This window comes from Aedes albopictus, chromosome 3, assembly GCF_035046485.1.
Source record: "Aedes albopictus strain Foshan chromosome 3, AalbF5, whole genome shotgun sequence".
In the NCBI taxonomy this organism is placed as follows: Eukaryota; Metazoa; Arthropoda; class Insecta; order Diptera; family Culicidae; genus Aedes; species Aedes albopictus.
Window position 1 is genome coordinate 204,214,114 of NC_085138.1, and position 24,848 is coordinate 204,238,961.

Consider the following 24,848-nt stretch of genomic DNA (forward strand, 5'->3'; position numbering starts at 1 on the left):
GATTGATGGTAAAGTGTTTGAAGTTGTTGAAGAATTTGTTTATTGTAGAACTCTTGTGACATGCGACAATGTCGGTCAAATGAATATGTTCTGTCTTAAAATGGATCAAATACTTAAATCAAGGTAGTTCATCTAAATCAGGCATTTTACATGAAAAGTTGCATATGATTAAATTTGGAGAGATTGGGCCCATTATACCCATCTACTTCACAAGTTGGCGTTTTTTTGTAGGAATACGTGTCGACGATCACCTAAAATATAATTTGTATACATGTAACGGGATTCCTTCTATGCATCAGCCACTGTGCTTATTTTACTTAGTCTAATCTATATTTTTTTTTCAGAACGAAGATGTTTAAAACGACACTGTTAGTGAGCATAGTGTTAGTGAACGTGTGCAGCACTCTAGGTACGCAAAGAACCGTTTACAGGGCGGGAGACGAGTTGGTGGAAATAACTCGAACCAAAGTAACGAACCCATACTCGCCGCTCTACTCCTATTATGCGTACAGTAGTGCACCACAGTATGGTAATGACCGATCGGATGTGGTGTATTATACCTACCCAAACGAAGTGACTACCACGCAGAACGCCGTCAATCGGCGCGTACTATCGGGAGAACCATCTCAAGGCATTTACAAACAATTCATTATAATATCTCTCTACTTCCTCATTCAGCCCCAAACAGCTGGCAGTAGTTAATCGTTGGTAGTATAATAACTTTAACCTACGCACGCAGCTAGCTTTGGGCATATTCGCACGATGCTTGTTTCACTTGAAATTATGTAACGTAACTGACTTGGGCGTGTTGCAAATGGTCGGATATTTTACTCTGAAAAAAAAAATCTAATTAGACCGTAGTTACTAAAAAGCATTAAAATTTAATTAGTTATATTATCTTTATTATTAAACAAAATTTAACTTAGACACGGTGTGTATAGTGGAAGAATACCTATTAGAAAAAAATGTCAGTATCCCTAAGTCGCCCACCAAATGAAAGCTAAGGGCCTCTGCTTTCATTTGGTGCTAAGAACGAAATGTTCTATCGGGAGTAATTTTCCCATACAAATTTTGGGTAAAAAGTACTCAACAAATATGTATTTTTCGGAAATTTGTAATAGAAATCAGAAAAAAATAAAACTTGTTCTAGATAGAACATTTTGCTCTTAGCCTCAAATGAAAAAGGGGACCCTTAGCTTTCATTTGGTGGGTGACTTAGCGATACTGATTTTTACCCTTCTTACACCCATAAGAAGGGTATAAATATCGCTCGAAAAACCGACTTTTGATCCGAGGCCCGGAGGGCCGAGTCTCATATACCAATGAACTCAGCTCGACGAACTGAGCAAATGTCTGTATGTGTGTGTGTGTGTGTATGTGTGTATGTGTGTTTGTGTGTGTGTGTGTGTGTATGTGCGTTACAAAAAAAAGTCACGCACGTTTCTCAGCCGTCTGTCAACCGATTTGAGTTCTCTTGGAAGCAAATGAAAGCTACTATATCCTAGTAGAACGCTATTGAATTTTTTTTCGATTGGACGTTTGGTTACCGAGATATCTCTCGAAGAGTACTTATGAGCCATATTTCTAAACTTTTTAAGATTTTTCACCAAGTGTATCATAATAAATATTTCGGCCGTTTGTCAATCGATTTGGGTTCTCTTGGCACCAAATGAAAGCTACAGCATCCTAGTAGATCGCCCAGAAATTTTATTTCGATTGGACATTTGGTTACAGAGATATCTTTCGAAGAGTACTTCGAATTTATACAACTAAACCTTTTGAGATTTTTGACCAAAAGTATCATAATAAATATCTTAGCCGTCTGTCAACCGATTTCGGTTATCCTGGCACCAAATAAAAGCTACAACATTCTAGTAGAACCCTATACATTTTCATTAGGATTGGACATTTGGTTACCGAGATATCTTTCAAAGAGTACTTGGGAGTAATACAGGTTAACTTTTTGAGATTTTTGACCAAGGGTACCATAATAAATATCTCAGCCGTCTGTCAACCGATTTGGGTTCTCTAAGCACCAAATGAAAGCTACAATATGCTTTTATAAGGCCCTGAAATTTTATTTCGATTCGACATTTGATTACTGAGATATCTTACGTAGAGTATTTCAATAAATTATTTTTTTTATTATATTCACTTGTTATCTTGCATTTGTTTTTGACCAGTCTATGGGAAATTATTTTTCAATAAATAATGCTGATCTCATACAAAGTGTATTCTAGCAGGTTATTGTTTTCAACAAAATTATAATTAACAAATTACAAATACACAGGAATTTTATGAAAACTAACAATATGTTAAATGAAAGCATTAAATTTATATATTGTGGGAAAAATGCAAGAACTGTACAGCCAAAATAACTAGTTAATGCCAAAACTGATTAACTTAGTAGATGTATCATTTTTGTCCTTTCAACACCATAACCATGAATACCAAGTACTTCGGAGTTAATTTATTCGACTGATTAAGAGATATTAGACAAAGTGCATCTTGCTGATTTTTTTTATCCATTTGTTAATCGATTCAAGATTATTTGGCAGTTAACAAAAGATACAATATTCCAGAATATGAAAGCTATTTTTTTAACATTCCGTATAAGATTCTTGGAGGTATCTGGCATTACTGGTAAGTCCATGGTCTATGCTATTTTGGGAACCATTTCACTAGATGTCAAATCCACAATATTTTCTAGAACTTTTGGCCAATCGCACAAAATAAATTTGCTTAATACGCATAATACAACAATATTTTTAATAAGTGTAAGAAGGGTTCTGTTCACCATAGGTGGATTAAATCGGGTTTTTATCGATAATATTGATTGTCACCGTGTAGACAGCGGATAAACAAAATGATGACAAAAAGTAGGTAATGCTAACGTTTAAATTATCATGCTGTTACGAAAGACAAAATGATCCTCATGAAAATGGAACAGTATATTATATCATGAGATATTTTGATATTATGTCATGAGTAATTTTGTTCAGTTTAACATTATGAAATCCGTGAATTTCTTGAAAACTTGAATATCATCTAGAGTAATTATTGAGATACTAGCTGGCCCTACGTGGCTAGATACGTTTTCGCAATTCCGAGAAGTGTCTTAATTGCTAAATGTAACAAGGTTGGATTTGCGTTTTAAGTTTATCTTCAACTTAATTCAGAAACTATATTCATTCCTCTGAAGTGTTCTAGAATATCCTACTTCCTCCTTCGTCTTTTTTCTGGCAGGTTCGTCCGAATTCAATGCGCTATTTTTCGTGGTAAATATTCGAGCATGTTATTGGTTTGATTCCTACGAAGAATGTTCGATTTCATCTTCTGATTCTCACAGAAATATTCCTCAAATTTATTCGTATTCGGAACAAATAGCTTTTAAATATTCCATTCTTTTTTAAAAATATTTGGTGATTGTATTTTTATTCATCTAAGAATGTTTTGGAATATTTCAAAATCATACGCATCTTCATCTTCTTCTCCCAGGAAAGTTCCAGAAATTTCTTAAAAGTCTAAAAAAGAAGTTCAAGAACATTCAATTTATATGTCTCTTCATTCCTTCGAAATATATCCTAGAATATCTTCTTTTCCTTGCTTTGGAAAGTTTGGAAATTTCTTCCAATTATGAAAAGAAAGCATAGTTAATTAATTCCTCCGAAGAATGTTCTAGAATATACTAGAAACTTGTTTTCATCTTTTTGGCAAGCTCCGGAAGTTTTTTGTTATCTAAGCGAATATTCCATTATGCTTGGAAACCCCTCAAACATTTGTAAAAAAGAAGAAAAATCGCGAGCACTCGTGGAATGTTCTGGAACAGTTTTTAAACCCCCATCTACCTCCCTTTTTTTTGCTTTTTCTTCTCCTTATTCTTTTTTCTCTAGTTCATACAATGCCATTTCCACCATACCACTATACGTGAAATATATCAGCGAAACTTTGCTAAGCGTGACGGGAGGACAGATAGACAACTCCGGGTTTTATTTCACGCAGCCCTATTTTGATGCACCCGTTTTTGATCTTCTAACATAAATTAAGAAAAAAAATTATCCATTAAGGAGATTCTTGAAACTTCTAGAATAACAATTGAGAAAGCTTCTCTTCAGAAGCCAGTGTATCAATAAACATGTGAAACATTTCACTCAGCATTGGACTTATCAGAAGCGCCAGAATTTATTCTATCATGTATATACTTTTTAACCATAGCCAACTGTTGCAGGGTTTTTGTCCATTGAATGAGTGAATGTTCTAGAAATCGAAAAAGCGCCTGAAAGTATACTTCCAAGTACACACCTCGAAAATTTAAGAAGTTTGATACTCCAGAACATTACAGAACGTTATTTTTTTGCTGAAACTTGCAATAACTTCCAGATAGTTCTCGGAAGTGTTAAGCATTTTGATGTTCCAGAACATTCCAGAATGTTCTTCTTATTATTATATCTGAAGAGTCCAATAACTTCCAGAAAGTACTCGAAATCTCAAAAGTTTGCTATAGCTATGGGGAAACATTTCAATGAAACATTTCAAAGCGTTATGGACAGACAGACAGACAACGCTGGGATTTTATATATATGATTACTTATAGGGCATCCAAACCAACTTGAAGTTTGAAATTTCTGGTCTATCTTCGTAACAGTAGTCATCATCACATTGCTTAATCTACTATGGTTACTGAACCCTATAGTATACTTGATGACTAATAGACCAAAATGAAGTTTAGTCTTCTACATCTACAGCCGATGCAGAAGATATTTTCCCAGGTATTTTCACTCTGAACAGTCACCCAAATTGAGCCTAACTCATTGAACTTCAAAGTTATTTTGAGATATTCCAGAATAATTAAACTACTCCGATGAGCTTAACTTAAGATCTAAACTCATAACAATCGTCATATCCGCTATATAATAAAAAAACGTTGTATAATCAACTAAGCTTAGGGGCTGTCCATTAATTACGTAAGGGAATTTTAGCGATTTTTTGACACCCCCTCCCACCCTTGTAAGATTTTTTGTATGAGAACCCAAAAATTTTTGTATGGCACGTAAGATTTCTCAAACCCTCCCTCCCCCCATAAACCCTTACGTAATTAATGGACAGCCCCTTACAGGTTTCAATTGTTCTTCATCACCACAGTCGGCGATGAGGAGACACCTTAAGCTAGGCAAACAGTTTCAACAGTAAATAAATTGCTTCGCTCTTCATACATATGTTCATAATAGATGGATATAATTGCGGTATCCGTACATATGTGCGTTGAGTTGATTGAAAAATCATTAATTGACCACACGGATTTATTTTTTTTTTTTTGGAAAAGGTGGTTTATTCGTCTCTTCATTAGTAGTAGTTTACAATATTTAAATGTTTACAATTCCAAGTGAAAATTCAAAGCATTTACTTCAATTACATTGTAACACGGATTGGTTTTTTTTTTTTTTTCTTCTAGCTGTCATCTGGCTCAGACCTATCGATCCATAAAGCCAAGTCTTGTGAATTGTGTTGCCAAGTTAATCGTATTTACCGAACGCGAAATTTGATTCCCCTGTTGTGCTTTTAAGTAGCTGATTTTAAATTTATGTTCAGACTTATCACTTTATTTAATTTTACAAACAATGCGAATTTAATACAAAATCTCAAACATTTTTATTAATTGTTTTAAGGTATTCGACTATTGCGGTGTAATTGGATTTACTATTTTTTGCTAGAATTTGCTGAATCGGAACTCTATTTATTAAATCTTGATATTGGGTTCTAATCGAAAGATAATTTGGGCAGTCGTACAAAAGATGTTCTAAATCTTCTGTGATTGAGCAATCGTCACATCGGTCATTCGGAATTAAATTCCATTTTGCTAACCTGTCTTTCGTGGCCATATGTCCAGATCTGATTCGTGATAGCATGATGGTGTCTAGCGTTTCGAAGTTGAAGTGTTTGAACCACGGTTTTAAAGTTATATTTTTTGCATATTCAAAGTGAAATTTACCTTTATCGGATGAAATTTGCGTATATTGATCCTGCCAGTTGGTTACCGTTTCCATTTTAAGTATATTGATCAAGTCTTGTAAGGTGAAGTTTATTTGTTCTATTGTCGTTCGTGTAGTTCCTAACTTAGCTGCTCTGTCTGCCCTGTCATTTCCTAACAAATTTATATGCCCTGGGATCCACTGAATAAAAACTTTATCTATACATGAATCCTCAACTAAGTTTATAAGATTTTTAATTAAATAGTTATCTGTTTGTTATGAGTTGTTTAGTAATGAACAAGCGCTTTTTGAATCTGTGAATATTGTCAACTCTTTAGCATTTTTATTATTAGCGTATTCTATTGCTTTGATTATTGCTGCTATTTCAGTGTTCATTATTGTGAAACCAGTTTTGAGCCTATAACTGAAGGATATTCTTTCTACTGGGTCATAAAAACCAAAACCAGGGATTGTATCCATGAGAGAACCGTCCGTATAAATATGATATGTATTTGCATAACTAGTTTCTATCAGTTCTGCTACCATCTGTTTTTGAATTTCTATGCTAACATTTGCCTTTTTCAGATTTTTTATCGAGTCCTTCACTTTAAGTTTGGTTTGGAAGGTGAAAGGTGATTTTAAAACTATGTTTTGAGCAAGCTGTGAGTAATGGAAATTGTTTACAGAAGCTATCTTTTCTATATATGAAATGTGTCTAGGTAAAAAATCTATTTGCATCAGTTCTGTGAGATGACTAATTATAGGACTATTATTGAAATATATTGTTTTAGCTACCTCTTTCGAAGCAAGAATTTCTGCTCTTAATTTTAAAGGCATTTCACCTGTCTCGAATAAAACGACATGATTGGGAGTGGATTTCAAGTATCTCATGGATGTTCGTAATGCTGACAAATATACTGTTTCTAACTTTTCAAAGTTTGTTTTTGCTGCTGCTGCTACTATTGTTATTCCGTAATCCAAAAGAGATCTGACTATAGCTTTAGTAATTTTTAGCATCTGTTCGGGATGTGCGCCACTACGTTTCCTCGATATCATTTTGAGTATATTTACCTTTTGTTTTGCTTTGATGCACATTTGCTCGATCTGATATTTAAAATTTAGTTTATGGTCTACTATGATTCCTAAAAATTTGTGGCTCTCTTCTATTGGTATTGAGGTGTTATTTAAATGAATGTCTATGTTAGGGTTATATTTATTGGTAAAAACTATTGAAGCTGATTTTTGCGGATTTAACTCAAAGCCTAAATTTTTGAATTCCAAGTTTAACTTCGAGAGAAAGGTGTTCATTTTGTTAGCGGCTACAGCTATACTAAAACCTTGTATAACGGCAGTGAAATCGTCTGCAAATTGAATTAAAGTTCCGTCCTCTTGAATTATTTTGTGTACAACTTTAGTGTAAAGGTTAAATAGAATAGGGGACAGCGGACATCCTTGTGGAAGTCCGCTGTTGGTAATTTGTGTTATTTCAGTACCATCATTTAAAAGTAATATCGTTTTTCTGTTTTTTAAATAATGATAAACCCAATTCACTAAATGATTGGGAATATTCTCATTTCGAAGAGTTTCTAAAAGTTTATCAACATTGACGTTGTCAAAAGCCTTTGACAAATCAAGAAATGTAGCTACCATGACCAAACCTTCTCTTTTAGAATGTGTGACCATAGAAACTAGGTAATTAACACAATTTATTGCACTTGTGTGTTTCTTGAATCCAAATGAATTAACTGGGAGGATATTATTTTTACTAATGAAAGTTGAAAGTTCTTGTTTGACGGTACAATTTATAAGTTTTAATAAGACATTCATCATTGCTAATGGTCTGTATGAATTCCACTGGTTGGGGTCTTTACTTGTTTTAAGTAATGGTATTATTTTGATAGATCTCCATTCCTCGGGTATATTACCCGAGTTAAGGACTTCCTCAAGTAACTCTGTAATTCTTATTTGTAAGTTAAGATTAATCCGCTTTAGTATGTAAAATGATAGAAGGTCTGGTCCTGGGGTAGAGTGATCTTTTTTTGAGTAAATTGTCTGTCTAATGTCCTTGAAATTAATTTTTATGTAGTTTTGGGTTGGTAATGGAGTGTAGTTAATTTCATTTACTATTGTTGGAAAGTTCTGATTCATGAATTGTGTCGCTAAGTGTTGGTCATTCAATAGGATTATGTTATTCTTAGAAGGGCGACCACCCCCGATCATCTTGACAGTATTCCATAGTTCTTTCTGTGTCATATCCGGATTTATGGAGTTAATGAGTTCTTTCCAGCATTTCCTCTTTTCACTTCTTATCTTTCTTTTCAATATTGCTCTTTCTTTTTTAAAGTTCGTGAAGTTTTCAAAAGTTTGATTTTTATAAAATTCTTTGAGTTTTTTATTTTTTGAATTGAGTAGTTGTTCGATTTCTTTAGTCCACCAAGGTTTAGGTACTTTTTTGATTTTTCCTTTATTCAGATTATATTTTGAAGAATTTATTTGTTCTGCAAAAATCGGTGAAATATCTTCTACTGTATGAATCATGTGGGGTTGAATTTTATTTATTTTTTCTATTGCTTGATTTTTGTTTAGGCATTCTGATTGGGATTGACTAACATTTGCTGCGCTTTCGATTTCTAGTTTGATGATTTTATGGTTGCTGAAAAAGTCTAGGTCCAGTACTGTCCAGTCTGATTTGCAAGCTATGACAGGTGATACGAAGGTAAGATCGATTGCTGACGGTATTGTGTCTGGTGGTTTGATTAACGTACTCGCTCAATCATTCAATAAAACTAAATCTCTGCCCTCAAGTAAATGCTCTATCAATTCACCTCTAGGACAGTTGGGGTGTAAGGGGTTCCATAATCTGTTATGAGCATTAAAATCTCCTGCTATTATAGTGGGTTTGTTTTGCTGTTCTATAATATCTAGTATTTTTTTTAAAGGGGTTTTTATGTCGTTATTATTAACCGGTTGAGGCGGTATATATATTGAAATTATTAGCATTTTAGGGATTGTATTTAAAGTTTCTATTGCAATAGCTTCGACTGGGTTAAGTGAAGGTAATTTAAACTGTTTTATTGATATGTCGTTTTTAATAAGGAAGCCCACACCCCCATAACCGGAGGGCCTGGCTTCCTTCAAAAAGTTATACCCTGGAAATTTATATGTTTCTTCTGGTTTAAGCCATATTTCACTTAATATTACTAGATCTATGTTCTCTTTACTTAGATAGTTCTTTATCAGTTCTCGAGTGTCTGTCGGTCTGATGCTTGTTACGTTATTCTGAATGATTCTTAGATTTCTGTGTTTGTTCTGGTCCATTATTGTTTGTTTCTATTTCATTTTCATAGCAGATTTCCGGATTTAAAATTGAATTTAACTGATTACTTATGTTGATTAGTACTAAGTCCTGTTCTATGTTTTCCGTTTTATTGGTGCTTTTCAGAATAGTATCCTGAATAGCTTTGATTTTATCAACTATTCCTTTCAGATTGAATTGTGCGATCAGTTCCTGTTTGATTCGGTGTACCATTCTTTCTGTTTCTGAAGTTGTATGTGGATTCGGTTTGAAGACATGCGGTGCTTCTTCATAGAGGTCGGCTTTAGGAAAAACTTTTGGCTGAATTGTCATCTTTTTCTTTGGCTTTCGAGTCAACAATCCGTTTTCGGTGACACTGCTCCAGGATGTCCCTGCTGTGTAGCCCCAAGCTCCATCTTCATGGTCGTTTTCCGTTTCATCACCATAGATGTTCCCTGATTCTTTTTCCGGCAGTCTAGGAAATTCCTTGTTCGAGTTTAACCTGTTCTGTACTGACTTTTGTTTCTTCGGATGTTTCTGTTGTGCTTCAAAATACGATATTTTATTCTTAGCCATTTCCACTCTAATCTTATCCTGTCTCTCCCATTCTGGACACTCCCTGTCAGATGCCTTATGAGCTCCCCCACAGTTAATACATTTCAATTCTGCTGCATTACAATCCTTTTCTTCATGTTCCATTCCACATTTACAACATTTTACTGAACTTGCCTTACAAAACTTCTGTCCATGTCCGTATCTCCAACATTTGTAACAAATTTTCAATGGAAACACATATGGTTCGCACAGACGATCCTGTCCATAGATTTCCACTGATCTTGGTAAATATTGACCCTTCGCGTAAATTTTGATCGAGTACGTTGGTACCAGCTTATCCTCAACCTTTTTCATCATTCTTTCTACTTTCTCTATCTTGATATTACCACTATGCATATTCTCCAATATCTCTTGCTCCGATAACGATTTAGCAACATCCCTTACCATCCCTACTGTCTGCTTAAACATTGCCGGTACGTAGACTTTGAACTTGAACTCTTCCTTCAACAACTTCGAATTAATCAACTGTTCCGCGTCTCTTGGTTTATTGAACGTCAGTTGAAACCGACCCCTACCTACTGATTTCATCTCCTTGTAGTTATCTGCCTTAATGTTTTTCAACATCTTAGCTACCTCCATCGGATGCGGGTAAACATCACGACCATTACCTTCAATTTTCTCCCGTTCAATAACAAATGTTGTGTAATCTGTATTTTTAATCCAACCATCATTGTATACCGCATCAGTTCTGTCCTTATTCTGTCGAGTCTGTTTGTCTGTTTGTGCTGTGTGTTGTTTCTGTGTGTTTGTGTGGGATTTGTCATGTACTTTGTTTCCGGAATTCAAGCCGCCATTTTGTTCTTCAGTCGTGTTGATCGTCTTGTTTCTCTTGGTGTCGACGCCATGTTCGAAATCGTATTTTGTCTGGTAGTCTGATCTCAATTTCCGTTTTTCGTGGACGACTGTGAATCCTTTTTTCAAAGGATCATCGCCGCCGCGGCCGTCCCCGTCTCCCGTGTCCATTCGAACACCTTCTGCACGACCTTGCCTTCAAACCAAACTAGTCCCCCCTCTAAACTTTCCTCTTACCTGCAACCGTCTTAACCCTAAAAAAATACTTAAATGGAGACACTTATTTACTAAAAAAAAATGATAAACCTTAACACTAATTTATTTACACCACTATTTACACTTTTGGGGAATCAAATTTAATCTATATACAACTATATTTTTCGACGCGATCAAAAAATTCACAAGCTCGTTTTACTTCCGATGTTGTCCCTTCGAACGATGAACAGCGAAAACGGATTGGTATACCGATGACATTGTGATCTGTCACTGCCATTCCCTTTGAGCTCTGATCCCAGCCGGTTAAAACTGAGTTTCTTTTCTGATGCCGATACTCCCAGCCAGTGTCTAATTTTGGCCATTTTTTCCTTATGTGACGACCTTTTTTCAAGCATTATCAAAGAGCGCTATGATGGAAAATTTGAAAACTACTGATCTGTTTTCTTAGGCGACTGTCTCGCGCCCATCTCTGACTGCGGGTATAAGTAGTCGCGAAAGTAGATTTAATTTTGATTGGTATGATACTAGTTGTCTCGACAAACGTCGTAATGCCTGCCTACTGTGTTTTTTGACATAGAGCTCCAAGGGACATCCCCAGCAAATTAATTTGTATGGGAGCCCCCCTTTCTAGGGATGGCAGAGGTCTCACACCAAGTTAAGGACACAAGACACGTCGTGTATTTTCCCTAACGTTCCCTCTCTTTCTCACGTTTTGCCTCGCAATTTTGAAGGTATAAAAAAAAATGGGTTCAACTGCACTGACGTATCATAGATGGTCACCAGTACATCATATCATGTTTGTATCTTCTACATTCTGCAATAAGTGCGGGAATTAGTTAAGCATCGACCGCGCAGGAGACACTGAATCGATTTAATGCAACCGCGCATATCTATTGGCGTTTTCGCACAACCTTGCGCGATAATTTGCCTTGCAATGCATAATGTTGTTCGTTAATTATTTTTGCTCATATTTGTAACACTGTTGAACACTTGCAAATCGCTTATGTGTATAGAACAAAACCGAGATATGCAATATGAAACTGATCAATCAATTCAATTTTAGCTCAAGGATGTGCACGAAACCCGTGCGGTGTGGGCGCCATGTGTCAAGAAACAACCGGTGGCAGACCGGTGTGTTCATGCCCGGCAGGATACAGCGGAAACCCGTTAACACACTGCAGGAGGTATGAATTCCAGATGTTCGAGAAAATTAAAAAATATATATATATGTATATATATTCTAAACTACCATTTTAACCAGATCTGAATGTCTTGATCATACCGAATGCCGTGGCGACCAAGCTTGCCAAAGCGGAAACTGCGTTAATCCCTGCTCGGGAGTATGCGGTGTGAATGCAAACTGTGATGTGAGAAACATGCTTAATTTTGATAAATGTATCAATAATTTGAGTTCGGTTTTTTTTAACAGGTCAGGAATCATGTTCCAGTATGCAGTTGCCCAAGAAATATGGCTGGAGATCCATTTGTGAACTGCCGTCTCAGGGATCCAGGTTGGTATATCTTATAACATTATGTAGGGTAGCGAACCACTTGGGCAGCGGCCGGTATTTTGGACACTATTCGCTATAATTCAGTCAATTCCAAACCAATTGACTTGATATTTTGTACACGGCTAGATACTATACGTATCTCATCGCGTTCCACAAATTGTGTAAATTTGTTCAGAATTGGCTGAGTTATAGCAGAAAAGTGCCCAAAATAGGACCCCTGCCGAGATGGTTCCCCTTCCCTAATGAAGAACTTTTCAATACTTAAAGTTTCCATTGAAACCTGCATATTAAAATGAAGTTTAACACTCACTAGCTGACGACCGAAAACGGTCGCCGCCAGTAACATGGCCATTCGTAGCATCTTCTTCCAACGCAGCCTCTCATATTGTTATTCTTAAACATCACCTCAGAACATCACCATAGTAGACGGAATCGCAAATCGACCACCTTTTGATTGATGGCCGAAATTTATCTACATTATCGGCGTCAGGACCAATTGTGCCGCTAATATCAATTCTGATCACTACCTGGTGATGGTCAAGCGGCGCCCAAAACTCGTCGTCATTAACAATGTACGGTACCGACGAGCGCCCTCGTATGATCTAAGAGCGACCTAAGAAAGTAGATGTCGCTATGGTCCAATGCACGAATTTATTCTGGCCTGCTTACTCTCACGCGAAATTTGACGTTTGAGCGGTGTCGGCACCGCTCAAATGTCAAATTTCGCGTGAGAGTAAGCAGGCCAGCATAAATTCGTGCAGTGGACTATTGCTTACGCATAGAATATCGAGGCAACTTTGTGGGACGAGGGTGAATCTCAAATCATCAGAAGAAGTCTTGCAGGGCCGCAGTAGCAAATGATGCACAGTAACCAATAGTATCTAACTGTCATAGACGGCTGACTTCGGCAGGTGCCTCTTTTTTTCCTTCTAAACCATAGGGGGATAAATCTGCTCATCAGACACCCTAACAGTAAGGTTAGGGTAGTGTGGGGTTAAGGCCGTCTTCTACAACACTAGTAGAAGCCAGGACTACTCTCTCCTCGACCCACTAAAACACATTCCTATGGCAGGTGCCTCTGACTGAGTTCCCATAGAACTCGTTGAGCGTTGTGGATTGGCGACCTAGTTGAGGGGAGGGGTTGGACGAGACCTCGCAAAATAGATGAAATTCGGAAAATATCGACGCAGTTCATCGTATTTAGGCATATTCGCGTGAAAGCAAGGTAGTATTGTCTATTCGGTTGGAATCAAGACCGACATTCAATCAAAAATTGTCATTTTCTTGGTCCACAAGTGTCGCAACTGTTTCGCATCTAGTGCGCTGTGTTGCTGATAACAACGGGAAGGATGCGCACTACTTTTGGAATGATTAAAAAACGTCGCGAGTTGGGTCGCGTCGCGACTTGATTGTGCGAAGTCCGGTTTGGTGGCGGCCCGACAATTCAATGAGCTGAAAAAAGTTGAATACTTATTGTCCTATTTTTGGCTTGTATGACAAAAGCAACCGATTGACACAGATCGCTGGACGTGGTGGAACGAGCGAGACATCAAACACAGCCGGGTAGACGGCAGAAAAAAAAAATAGGTGGCACGGTCGGAGTGATAGCTCCGAAGATTACTAGGGAAACCCTGTGCGTTTTAGTGAGGGGGCTAACAACTTCGAGATGGCAATTACACTAAATTCTGTTTTTACGCGATTTTTTGTTCCGCGTAAAAAAAATCGTGTAAAAAAAGTTTTCAAAACTATGAGGATGATAAGAGAGGTCTCTGGTAGAAATTTGAGCCCCATCGGAAGTAAATTGCGACCAGGAGAGAAGAATCTTTCCAAAAACACATCGCATAATTTCGAGAAAATTGTGTAAAAAAAATCGTGTAAAATAAAACCGCGTAAAAAAAGATCGTGTAAAAAAGAATTTAGTGTAAAGTCCTGCATGCTTTTGGGGTTAGGTCGCTTCAGAAGGATCGGTTTACGATTTTAACAGAACGACACTTATCGCTCGATGTTTGTAGCTGTTGGTTTTGGTCAAGGGTGATACAAACAGTCACTGTGAGTAATGTAAAAAAGTTTAAAAGGGACCAATCTGCCTAACCGTTACATTTTGGAATCGGGAACGGCCTCGACCTCAATAAAGGAAATTTGCATTACATATGCCTACGATTCATTTAAGTATTTCTATGAAAAACTTTTACTGTCATCGTCAAGAGATACCCTTAAATTTCCAAGAGCTTCCTATTGTGGTATTATTGTGGTATATTGAATTAGCATTAAGTTAAAATACACACTCAAGGAACCGTCAACCAAAGGACTCTTCCCCAACATTTCTTTGACGAACTCCCTCAAAATCGATGCGGGGAATTATCCATTTGATATTTTTCATATTAGTGTAACTCACTAGCCATACTGTATCAATATTACTTGAACAATTACCTTCTGCATGTTTTACAGAGGAGCAGTGCCGCCCAAGTCCATGTGGATCAAATACCAAATGCGAAGTAATCAATAGTGTACCAACGTGTTCCTGCTTACCTGGTTACATTGTAAGTAATTTAGTCAAACGGCTGCAGTAGCAAAAGTAGCTTCTATTGTTATTTGTTGTATTTAGGGTTCTCCGTTATCGGGCTGTCGCCATGAGTGCGAAAGCGACGCAGAGTGTGGAGCTCAGGAGTTCTGTTCGCAGTTCAAATGTACCAACGCATGCTCACAATGTGGCAAAGGTGCGACTTGTGCGCGTGTTACAAACCATCGGTCGGTGTGCGAATGCCCGAAGGGATACATCGGAAGCCCGTACACGGAATGCCGTGCCGAATGTTATGGCGACCGTGACTGCCCCGCTGGTAGACCAGCCTGCATCTACGGCGTATGTAAGAATCCGTGCGACGGATCTTGTGGAGTAAATGCCGATTGCAACCTTCGGGGACTCACGCCGGTGTGCAGTTGTCCACGCGACATGACGGGAGATCCCTTCGTGAGCTGTCGACCATTCACGAAAGAAGATTTGTGCATTCCGAACCCATGTGGAACGAACGCAGTATGCACTCCAGGCTACGACCGCACGAATCGTGAACGGCCAGTTTGTACTTGTCCACCTGGATACACAGGCAATGCACTCTCCAATTGCGTCAGGGTACTTACATTAGAATTCAGTAGTGTCTACAACTTCTCTAACTTTCATATTATGTATTTCAGGGTGAATGCCAAAGCGACAGCGAGTGCTCTGACCACAGAGCTTGTATCAACTACCAATGCGTCGATCCCTGCCGTGGACAATGTGGAACGGGTAGGTCTTCAAAATAAACTTGATAAATCGATTACATGTTCTAAATATTTTTTTCAGGAGCACAATGCCAAGCCAAGAGACATTTGGCAGTTTGTACCTGCCCTGCTGGCACCGATGGAGATGCACTAGTTTCTTGCAGAGCGACAAAGAGTTACCCAGTTGCTCGTTACCACTGAGAGTACAATCATGAATGGCTTGATTTTTTTTTTCAATTCAGTTATACTAACATATCTGAAGAAATGATTTTTGAATTGAAAATATAACTCAGATTCCTAACAATAAAATGTACTTGTGGAGTGTTAATCCGGTTTTGAATTTCCTTGTTTGCTTGAAAGAAATATTTAAAATAGGCAATTGCAGCTTACGTCTTCAGATTTAGTGTAAAATGTTTAGTGGGTTTTTCTATGAGTGGAACAAGCTGGTAAAGTATTTACACGACTGATATGGAAGTGTAAACAGGTCCAGCAGAGTAAGGTACCAAAACAAATCAATAAGGCATGCCGAATGAAGCTTGAGATTGGCGTCAGGTCAAATTATGCTATAGTCTGGCCTACGAGTTGAACACGCTCGTCGCCACGAAACCCTACCATGATTCAATATTACGCGCCAATTTGATACTGACGAAATGCAAGGCAAAGAAAACTTCCACAGCCAATTGAATGCTGTCGTGGACAAGATTCTGAAAGGTGATATCAAGATCCTCATGGGCGACTTCAACGCGAAGGTTCGTTCCGACAACTCGGACTATGAGCACGTCATGGGACACCATGGTCTCGGAGAAATGCGCGAGAACGGAGAGCTGTTTGCAGAGTTTGGTGGCAACAATCACATGGTAATTGGAGGATCGCTCTTTCCTCATCGACCAGTGCACAAAGTGACATGGGTTTCCCGTGATAACGACATTAAAAATCAAATCGACCATATCTGCATAAGTCGAAAATGGAGACGGAGCATTCTTGATGTGCGATACAAACGTAGCGTAGACATTGCGTCCGACCCTTACCTCCAAATTGGACTAGGACTAGGGCGCACGTCAACTGGAACACGCTGCGATGAAAAGGTCCACCGTCGAAGAACTAGAGAACCGTACGGCGGATATTCCGGAAGGTGGAAGCGTAGAAGTCAATGGAGCGCCATCTCCGACATTATCGATAAATCTATTCCACCGATTCGATAAATCACAATAATGATATAAAAAATTGGCTAAGAATAAATAGTGTTCTATCCAATAAAATCAAATAAGACTAATTAGAAGATCACGCCGCGATATAGATATACTTCTATGAACGGAAGTGTAATTCCGCAAAAGTCGCCGATCGATAGAGCGAGGAATGAAAATAGAACAATACATGGGCAGTCGGGTGTCTGAATTTTTCGCCAGTCTTGGTATGGTGGTGTGAACTATAAGCCAAGCCGATACCAGGACGTACATCAAAGGTTTTACGCATTCGATGTATTCGTTCATTACATGGCCGCCATGCCTTATTTCGCCTTATACAAATTTTCACATTTTTGATCTCTGTGTAGTAAACCTTAACTATTTGAGATACACTTGATAAAATATGTTCTAATACATTTCTCAACCGTTTGTTAAACGATTTGGATTCTCTTAGCATCAAATCAAAGCTACAACATCTTAGTAGAAAGTTATTGAACATTACCCTCAGTGTACCAGTAGCCGCTCACGAACGTAGAAAACAAGGTTCCCTGTAAAAATACAATCTTTTTTGCACGGATACTGCCCAAATGGTATACAATACCCTATTTCGAAGCTCTTCAAAATTGAACATAATGCAACTTTGTTTTTGCTTAAATGCACTAGTTTCCACGTAAATATGCCTAATTTGGATGAACAGCATCGATTTTGATGGTGTTTCATTGGTTTTGGTTTGGTTAATTTGGTTTTGGTATAATCGACCACATTTTGATTGATGGCCGGTATTTATCTACATTATCGACGTCAGGACCAATTGTGCCGCTAATATCAATTCTGATCACTACCTGGTGATGGTCAAGCTGCGCCCAAAACTCTTCGTTATTAACAATGTACGGTACCGACGACCGCCCTCGTATGATCTAAGAGCGACCTAAGAAACTAGATGTCGCTATTGCTTACGCATAGAATATCGAGGCAACTTTGTGGGACGAGGATGAATCTCAAATCATCAGAAGAAGTCTTGCATACTAGGGCCGCAATAGCAAATGATGCACAGTGATCAATAAATAGTATCTAACTGTCATAGACGGCTGACTTCGGCAGGTGCCTCTGGCTCACCCTTGCGGAGTGAAAATAATTTCCCTTAGACTGGCCAAAACCGGTGCACGTACACTATCAGATTGGATGTAAACAATCGACAATGAGAACTTCTGTTTGACGGCTATAAGCACACCTCCACCACAGGAACGAGAACTGTTGGAAGGGCTATGGTCAACTCGAAATACACGTTATACCTACTCTTGGGAGAAGAATAGACGAAACACGATGGAATCATCAAGCCACGTTTCCGTGCAAACTAAACAGTTCGGCAGTGGAGAGGAAGATATTGCAATGTTTTCGATTCTGCCTTGCGGCACAGACAAACAGACGTAACACTCTAATATTTCTCATCGCACACCGATTTAACGGTCTATATAAATACATATTTACTAGTTGGCCAACTATCCACTTGTGGCGCTCGCATCGTCTTTGTTCGAGTTTGACGTTTGTTCACTACCGCCACCTTGTTGATGGTTGGCCAAACTCAGTCATTTTTGTATGGATTACTGCACGAATTTATACCGGCCTGCTTACTCCCACACGAAATTTGACGTTTGAGAGGTGTCGAGGGGTGAGCCGATATCGATAAATCCGATATTATCGATAATTATCGGGTTCAAATTATCGATACGATATCCGATAATTTAAAATCCGATATCGACGATATTCTACGCGCGGTATCGGACAGTCCATCAGTGCTATTTAGCCAACTAAGTTTGCAGCAAGAGAAAATTTTCAAGTCTCGCTGATTTAGGAAATCGGCTGACTTTTCAGTGGAGTTATTACGAAGGTTTAACGGCATATTGTCTATCCGGTTGGAATCAAGAAAGACAATCAATCAAAAATTGCATGTTTCTTGGTCCAAAAGTGTCGCAACTTTTTTGGGACTCCCGCGCTTTGTTGCTGATGACAAGGAGATAGATGCACACTACTTCCAAAAACGTCACGAGTTGTGCGACGTCCGATATGGTGGCGAAGTGACAATATTATTTACTTAAGGGTCAACAAGGGAAGAGTAGAGCGATTAAGAAATCTGTATTGAGAGTATTAATAAACGTGGCTTCCCACGTTTTCCCACGTAATAACTGGAAATGCCATGTCAGTCTCTTCTCAGCATTTGTCGTCTTTGAAATGGCTTAAAAAGTTAATATTTTCACTTTAAAAAGTCATCAGCGAAACACAAACCGTAAAACACAGACAAACAGACGTAACACTTCGAACATTTTTCGATTCAAATCATAGTCACGGAAACATATTCGCCCAATGCTAAAATGACTAAGTTTGGCCGACCATCAACTAGGTGGCGGTAGTGAGCAAACGTCAAACTCGAACGAAAACGATGTGAGCGCCAGAGGTGGGTAGTTGGCCAACTATCAAATTTTGAAAAAAGATCGTTAAATCGAAGTACGATGGGAATTATCAGAGTGTTACGTCTGTTTGTCTGTGCGTAAAATGTATATAATTACAGTGGTGTTTCGGTTTTATCACTAGTCGTTTTAATCACTACTCGCCCGAATTCACGCTTTTCTATTCGATTTTATCACGATTTCCGTTTCGTTTTTATCACACTTGTTCTAAAACATTCCGAAATCAAAATAAAATCAATACTGCATTGCCCAGTCCACCAAAACTGTTAAAAAATGTGAACTTCGACTCATATATATTACAGCTGAACGATTTTGAATGAAAAAATTACATTTTTTCTCGTTTCACCAAATTTACGGTTTCGTTTATATCACGGTAAAATTTTTTTTGATTGTGATAAAACCGAAAAACCACTGTACCGTCAAGGCGCCATTCACCGTGGGGGCTCCATTCACCGTGTGCCTTCGAATATTTTTTTCATTTTTTCCATATTATGATTGAATGATATGACAATTTTCCTTCAATTTCACCAATACAACACTAATGTATTGTTACCATGCCATAACGCTCATTAGAAACATTTAAAAGTATCATTTTGACACTAAAGTGTGTTTACATGAAGCGGGTTTCTGCTCGTTCACTGCATTCACAGTGAAAAAACGAAAACTGCGCTAAGGTGATTTAAGCGATAAACTAAATGTAGTAACGTTTTTATTCCACCACGAAGCAATTAAATTCACACATCAGGTATGTATTTTGCATTACCGACGTAAGTAAGAAAGTACGATTACTCGTACTTTTTAATTGAAACAAAAAGGCACGGTAAATGGGTACCCTAAAAATCAATGGTCTCCATTCACCGTGCCCCATATTGTCCCATATATCTAGAATAAATCGAAAATTTGAATATTCGTTTTTCTAAGAAAATCTTGCAAGTTATTACTTGAAATGAACTTAAACGAAGAAAATTCCCTTGGCTGGGTTGTTTTGATCATTTTTAAACAAAGTAGAATAAAATTTCTCATACACGGTGAATGGGTCCCTACTACCACGGTGAATGGTGACCTACCACGGAATTAGGGGACCCTACTACCCTTTACTAATTGTACTATATCACCAAATTTTGTGAAAAATTTTCTACTTCTGTGGATATTGCATTAATTTTAACCTATAATGAAGGCAATTAAAAGCGGCACCAACAATGTTTATAAGACTGGTGTCAAATGACAGCCCTTATTTGCCCCGAATCCTCTTAGATCCACGGTGAATGGTGCCGCGACGGTATTTCATCTGAATTTGGCGGAAAACTACTAATTTTTGGTGTGGTAAATTTAACCCTGATTTGGGTAAAATCCAGATCGAACTTTACAGTGTATTCCAGTTCCAACATATATATAGATAGATATAGATGGTGTAAGACTGGTGAAAAAAGCCCACAACTTTTGAGCTATTATTTAATTAAGAGCGGATAATAAACCAATTCATCAGGAATGTTCTCAACATTAAGCGGTAATTAAATACGGTTTATAAACTCAATGTATTTACATTTGACTGCAGTTGTGTGTTGTGTAATCTTTGCCACCGTTAAGTGTATTGCTTTATATTTGCATACATACCTACATAGACTCATTTTCTATTTTTATGGTGATCACTGTCCTCTAGAATGAAGTCGTCATCTTTTGGCATAATTTCAGGTTCCTCTTCAAAATTGGGCTTGTAATCAAGAAGTTCATAATCTAACGCTTTACGTCCACTATTAAACTTCTTAAACTTTCGTCGCTCCAAACTTTTACTAAACTGTACCTTAGAGTCCTCTTGGATTGCATTTAGATCGGTGTCACTAGAGCACTGCGAGGAGGGAACAATCTTTTCATCGCCTGATATTTTATCTTCACTATTATATTGGCTCCACGCCTGCTTGGATTTGTTGAGTGATCGTTTGATTTTGTTCATGATCATTCCGTGATTCAAGCCCAGAACATCGTGGCGCATGTCCGGCAGAGGATCATGATCGTCACGAGGGTATTCGATTTCGTCCTCCAGTTCACCGATCTTTCTACGCACCTCGGAAGGTAGATCGGTTTGCAATTTGATTTCACTTCTCGGCACTAGGCTTCGATTGGTAAACTCGTAATCTTCTCCGTAATCCGCTTTGCGCAAAGCGCTGTCTACATCAGCGTTCAGGCCATGCGCTTTATCCTTTACAAAGGTCAGTTTTGGTACTTGACCGATCAGCCTCAACTGGGATAGTTCGTGACGCAATCCACCAGCCACGCGTTTCAGCAACCGTCCGATTTCCGCATCTTGGGCACTGTCGCTGGCAAACCAGAACACGTTGACGCCGTGGAAGTCCGTACTGACCCGAACGCGGGAAATTTGTATACCGTAACCGACTATTTCCTCCGAGTACTCTCCGGTAGCCATCAAATCCGTGATCTGCTCCATGAAAAGTTTATTCAGCACCGTCAGCCGCCTGGTCGATTCCTTTCCCTGTCCTTTGGTGGAAGCCAACGAAGCCGGGGAAGAGAAAGCCGTCTGAGAAGTCCGTTCGCCGTACCATTTCCGTTTGTTTTTATCCGAACCGTACATCAACTTGTTCAGCACTTTGCCTTGTTTTCTGAAGCTGACACAGTTCTGGTGACTGCAGTGTAATGCTCTCAAAAGGACCAATTTCGGAACATCTTTCACGATCCTGAGCATTTTGATGCAGCGCGCCGCGAAAACTTGTTACGATTACGAAATAAACATCACAAAAGAAACTGCGCGAAGAAAATAAACACAAGGATGAACGAGATGAAGCTTCGAGCCACAGGTTCGGCACATCAGACAAAGCGCACGGAAAAAATATTTTAACCAGTGAATAGTGGTTTCTGCTTTTAGTAGTGTTGCGTGTACGTACACGCTGCATTACACGAACACCACTTGAGTTACTGGTTGAAAATAGTAAACAAAGATCAGCTGTTCCCAGCAAAATCAAATGGGCATACAGTAGACGTTCGGTCGGTGCAAACGGTTTAACTGCAATGCTTTCTAACTGCAAGTCCGGTAAGTGCAACAAATTTGCAGTTATCGCACCGCCAAACGTCAAAATGGTGCGCCATGTTAGCCCTAATGAACAGTCGAATGAATTTTTCGTTCATTTTACGTCAATTGACGGCTTGTTGACACTGTCAGGCGTTGCAGTTATCGAATTTTCGTTCGCTAAGTGAAACGTAAACATGTTGCAGTTATCGAACGTCTACTGTATTTTCAACCAGTAGATTTGCATTAGTGTTCGTGACACCGCGCTGCGAAACCACTGGGTCAATTGGGTTGTTTAGTGAATAAAATATTGTTATTTTCTATACATATTACTAATCGAAAGAGCTCATTTTTCTGAGTATAACGTGATTTTATTGCGATCCAATCCCTTTGATTTGATGGTTAAATAAACAATACAAATTTAATTTCTGTGGTTAGAATGACAGTTCCTCGGATAGTTCATTCGATAGGGGGTATCCAGATTATTTCATAATCGGATTCTCTGCCCAAAAATTGATCGAAATGCAAATGTTAATTATTTTCGGAGTCCACTAACTATTTTTAAAATGCTTTTAAAGTTTGTATGGGGATTTTTTTTTGTTCTGGTCGAACTGTTATTTTATGGATTGAACTGTCATTCTAATCCACGAAAATAGGACATAATCGGTGAAGTACTAGAATTGAAGTAATGAGCAGAATTTTTGTATGATGAGAAGGTCAGTTCTCCGTTTCTGCAATAAAATGGTTCAAAAAGCGTGGGTTTTATGATTCCTTGCCCAATTTCAGGCTGTTTGAGTAAAACTTTGGGTAATCGCGTTGTTGTTTTCTCCATTTCTGGCAACTTAACCAACACAGTTACCTAAAGTTTTGCTCAAACAGAATCAAATTACGCAAGGAATCATAATACCCACGCTTTTTGAACCACTTCATTGCAGAAACGTAGAATCAGGGGAAAAATCTTGGGAAAAATGCAAGAACCGGACAGCCAAAATAACTAGTTAATGCCAAAACTGATTTACATAGTAGATATATCCACAGACAAACAGACGTAACACCTTGAACGATTTTCATGAAAATCCATCGCCCAGTTCACACTATCATCACCTGGTGGAAAAGTTGCACGAATCACTGTGTTGTGCAATATCGTCAACAGAAGGCGCTAGTGTGAAACGTCAAACGCATAGAAAAACGATGCGCGCGCCTCTGGTTGTGAAAGCCACAACTATGAAAATTCAAAATGATCGTTAAAAGCGTGGTCGATGGAAATTTTGTAAGTGTTACGTCTGTTTGTCTGTGATATATCTTTTTACACCATTACCATGAATACCAAGTACTTCGGAGCTAATTTATTCGCGAGTTTATTCGACTGATTTAAAGATATTAGACAAAGTGTATCTCGCTGATTTTCTTATCGGTTCAAGATTGTTTGGCAGTTAACAAAAGATACAATATTCCAGAATATGTATTGCAGACTACATCCCAAATTGGACTATCACACTTTTTTTGGTACGCCTAAAAAGTGTGATAAAAGTACACATTTGCCTCGGATCGTCTCAACGTCTTCGGTGCACTTATTCCTCCATTTACGAGAAATAAGTGCACCGAAGACCTCAACTCGATCCGACGTGACCCTGCGCTGCAATCACACTTTGAAGGTGTGTGCACACTATTGTGTCAGTCCAATTTGGGGGTGCAGTCAGCAATAAGCTATTTTTTGTATCATTCCATACAAGCACAGACAAACAGACGTAACACTTGCGAAATTTCCATCGACCACGCTTTTAACGATCATTTTAAATTTTCATAGTTGTGGCTTTCACAACCAGAGGCGCGCGCATCGTTTTTCTATGCGTTTGACGTTTCACACTAGCGTGTTCTGTTGACGATATGGCACAACAGAGTGATTCGTGCAACTTTTCCACCAGGTGATGGTAGTGTGAACTGGGCGATGGATTTCCATGAAAATCGTTCTAGGTGTTACGTCTGTTTGTCTGTGATACAAGTTTCTAGGAGGTGTCTGGCATTTCTGGTAGTTTAGTCCATGGTCTGATGCTATTTTGGAAACCAATCCACTAGATGCCAAATCCGCAATATTTTCTAGAACTTTTGGTCAATCACACAAAATAAAATTGTTAAATACGAATAATACAACAATATTTTTAATAAGTGTAAGAAGGGTTGGTGGATTAAATCGGGTTATTTTTGATGATTGTTTCTCTACTTTGCACGATATGTAGTAGCGAAGCAGTCGATGTTTCCAGCGCATTTTTTCCATGAATTAAGCAATCAAAACAAAAACATTGGATGCCATGTTCAATCGAATGCTGCCCCTGGCAATCCATCGATGATTCTGGCCCTGGCAATCCATGAGACAGATGCGATCAGCTAATTATTTTTTTGTTTACCATGTTCTTCATCTTTCCCGCAGCTGTGCTGAAAGTTCATTGTAGCGTTCATCATGGATGGTGCACAGTCTGCCAGGCGATTTCGCCGATGAAACGCCAAAGTGGGACTTCGAAAACGCTTT

The 24,848-nt window shown here is 38.4% G+C and overlaps 2 protein-coding genes across 6 annotated transcripts in view; one reads left to right on the forward strand and one right to left on the reverse strand.

The window, feature by feature from the left end:
* Window positions 1-15,981, forward strand: part of LOC109416146 (slit homolog 1 protein) — a 31,561-nt gene extending 15,580 nt beyond the window's left edge. For 2 of the 5 annotated variants that reach the window (XM_062858655.1, XM_062858656.1), the window contains exons 2-9: window positions 345-631; window positions 11,951-12,071; window positions 12,149-12,254; window positions 12,317-12,398; window positions 14,847-14,938; window positions 15,004-15,525; window positions 15,588-15,678; window positions 15,736-15,981. In XM_062858655.1, coding sequence (XP_062714639.1) covers window positions 345-631; window positions 11,951-12,071; window positions 12,149-12,254; window positions 12,317-12,398; window positions 14,847-14,938; window positions 15,004-15,525; window positions 15,588-15,678; window positions 15,736-15,854 — 1,420 coding nt within the window. In that variant the 3' untranslated portion in view covers window positions 15,855-15,981. The remainder of the gene's footprint in view (window positions 1-344; window positions 632-11,950; window positions 12,072-12,148; window positions 12,255-12,316; window positions 12,399-14,846; window positions 14,939-15,003; window positions 15,526-15,587; window positions 15,679-15,735) is intronic. The other 3 variants (XM_062858658.1, XM_062858660.1, XM_062858657.1) reach the window with 2 other exon arrangements.
* Window positions 15,982-20,818: 4,837 nt separating this feature from the next.
* On the reverse strand, window positions 20,819-22,071 carry LOC109416206 (putative ribosome-binding factor A, mitochondrial). The gene has a single exon (XM_029863362.2). The coding sequence runs from the start codon at window positions 21,998-22,000 to the stop codon at window positions 20,927-20,929; it is 1,074 nt and encodes a 357-aa protein (XP_029719222.2). The 5' UTR covers window positions 22,001-22,071; the 3' UTR covers window positions 20,819-20,926.
* Window positions 22,072-24,848: the final 2,777 nt, after the last annotated feature.

What these genes read in the sequence shown, in the direction of transcription:
- LOC109416206 (XM_029863362.2), bottom strand. Translation starts at nt 22,000, where the DNA reads ATGCTCAGGATCGTGAAAGATGTTCCGAAATTGGTCCTTTTGAGAGCA.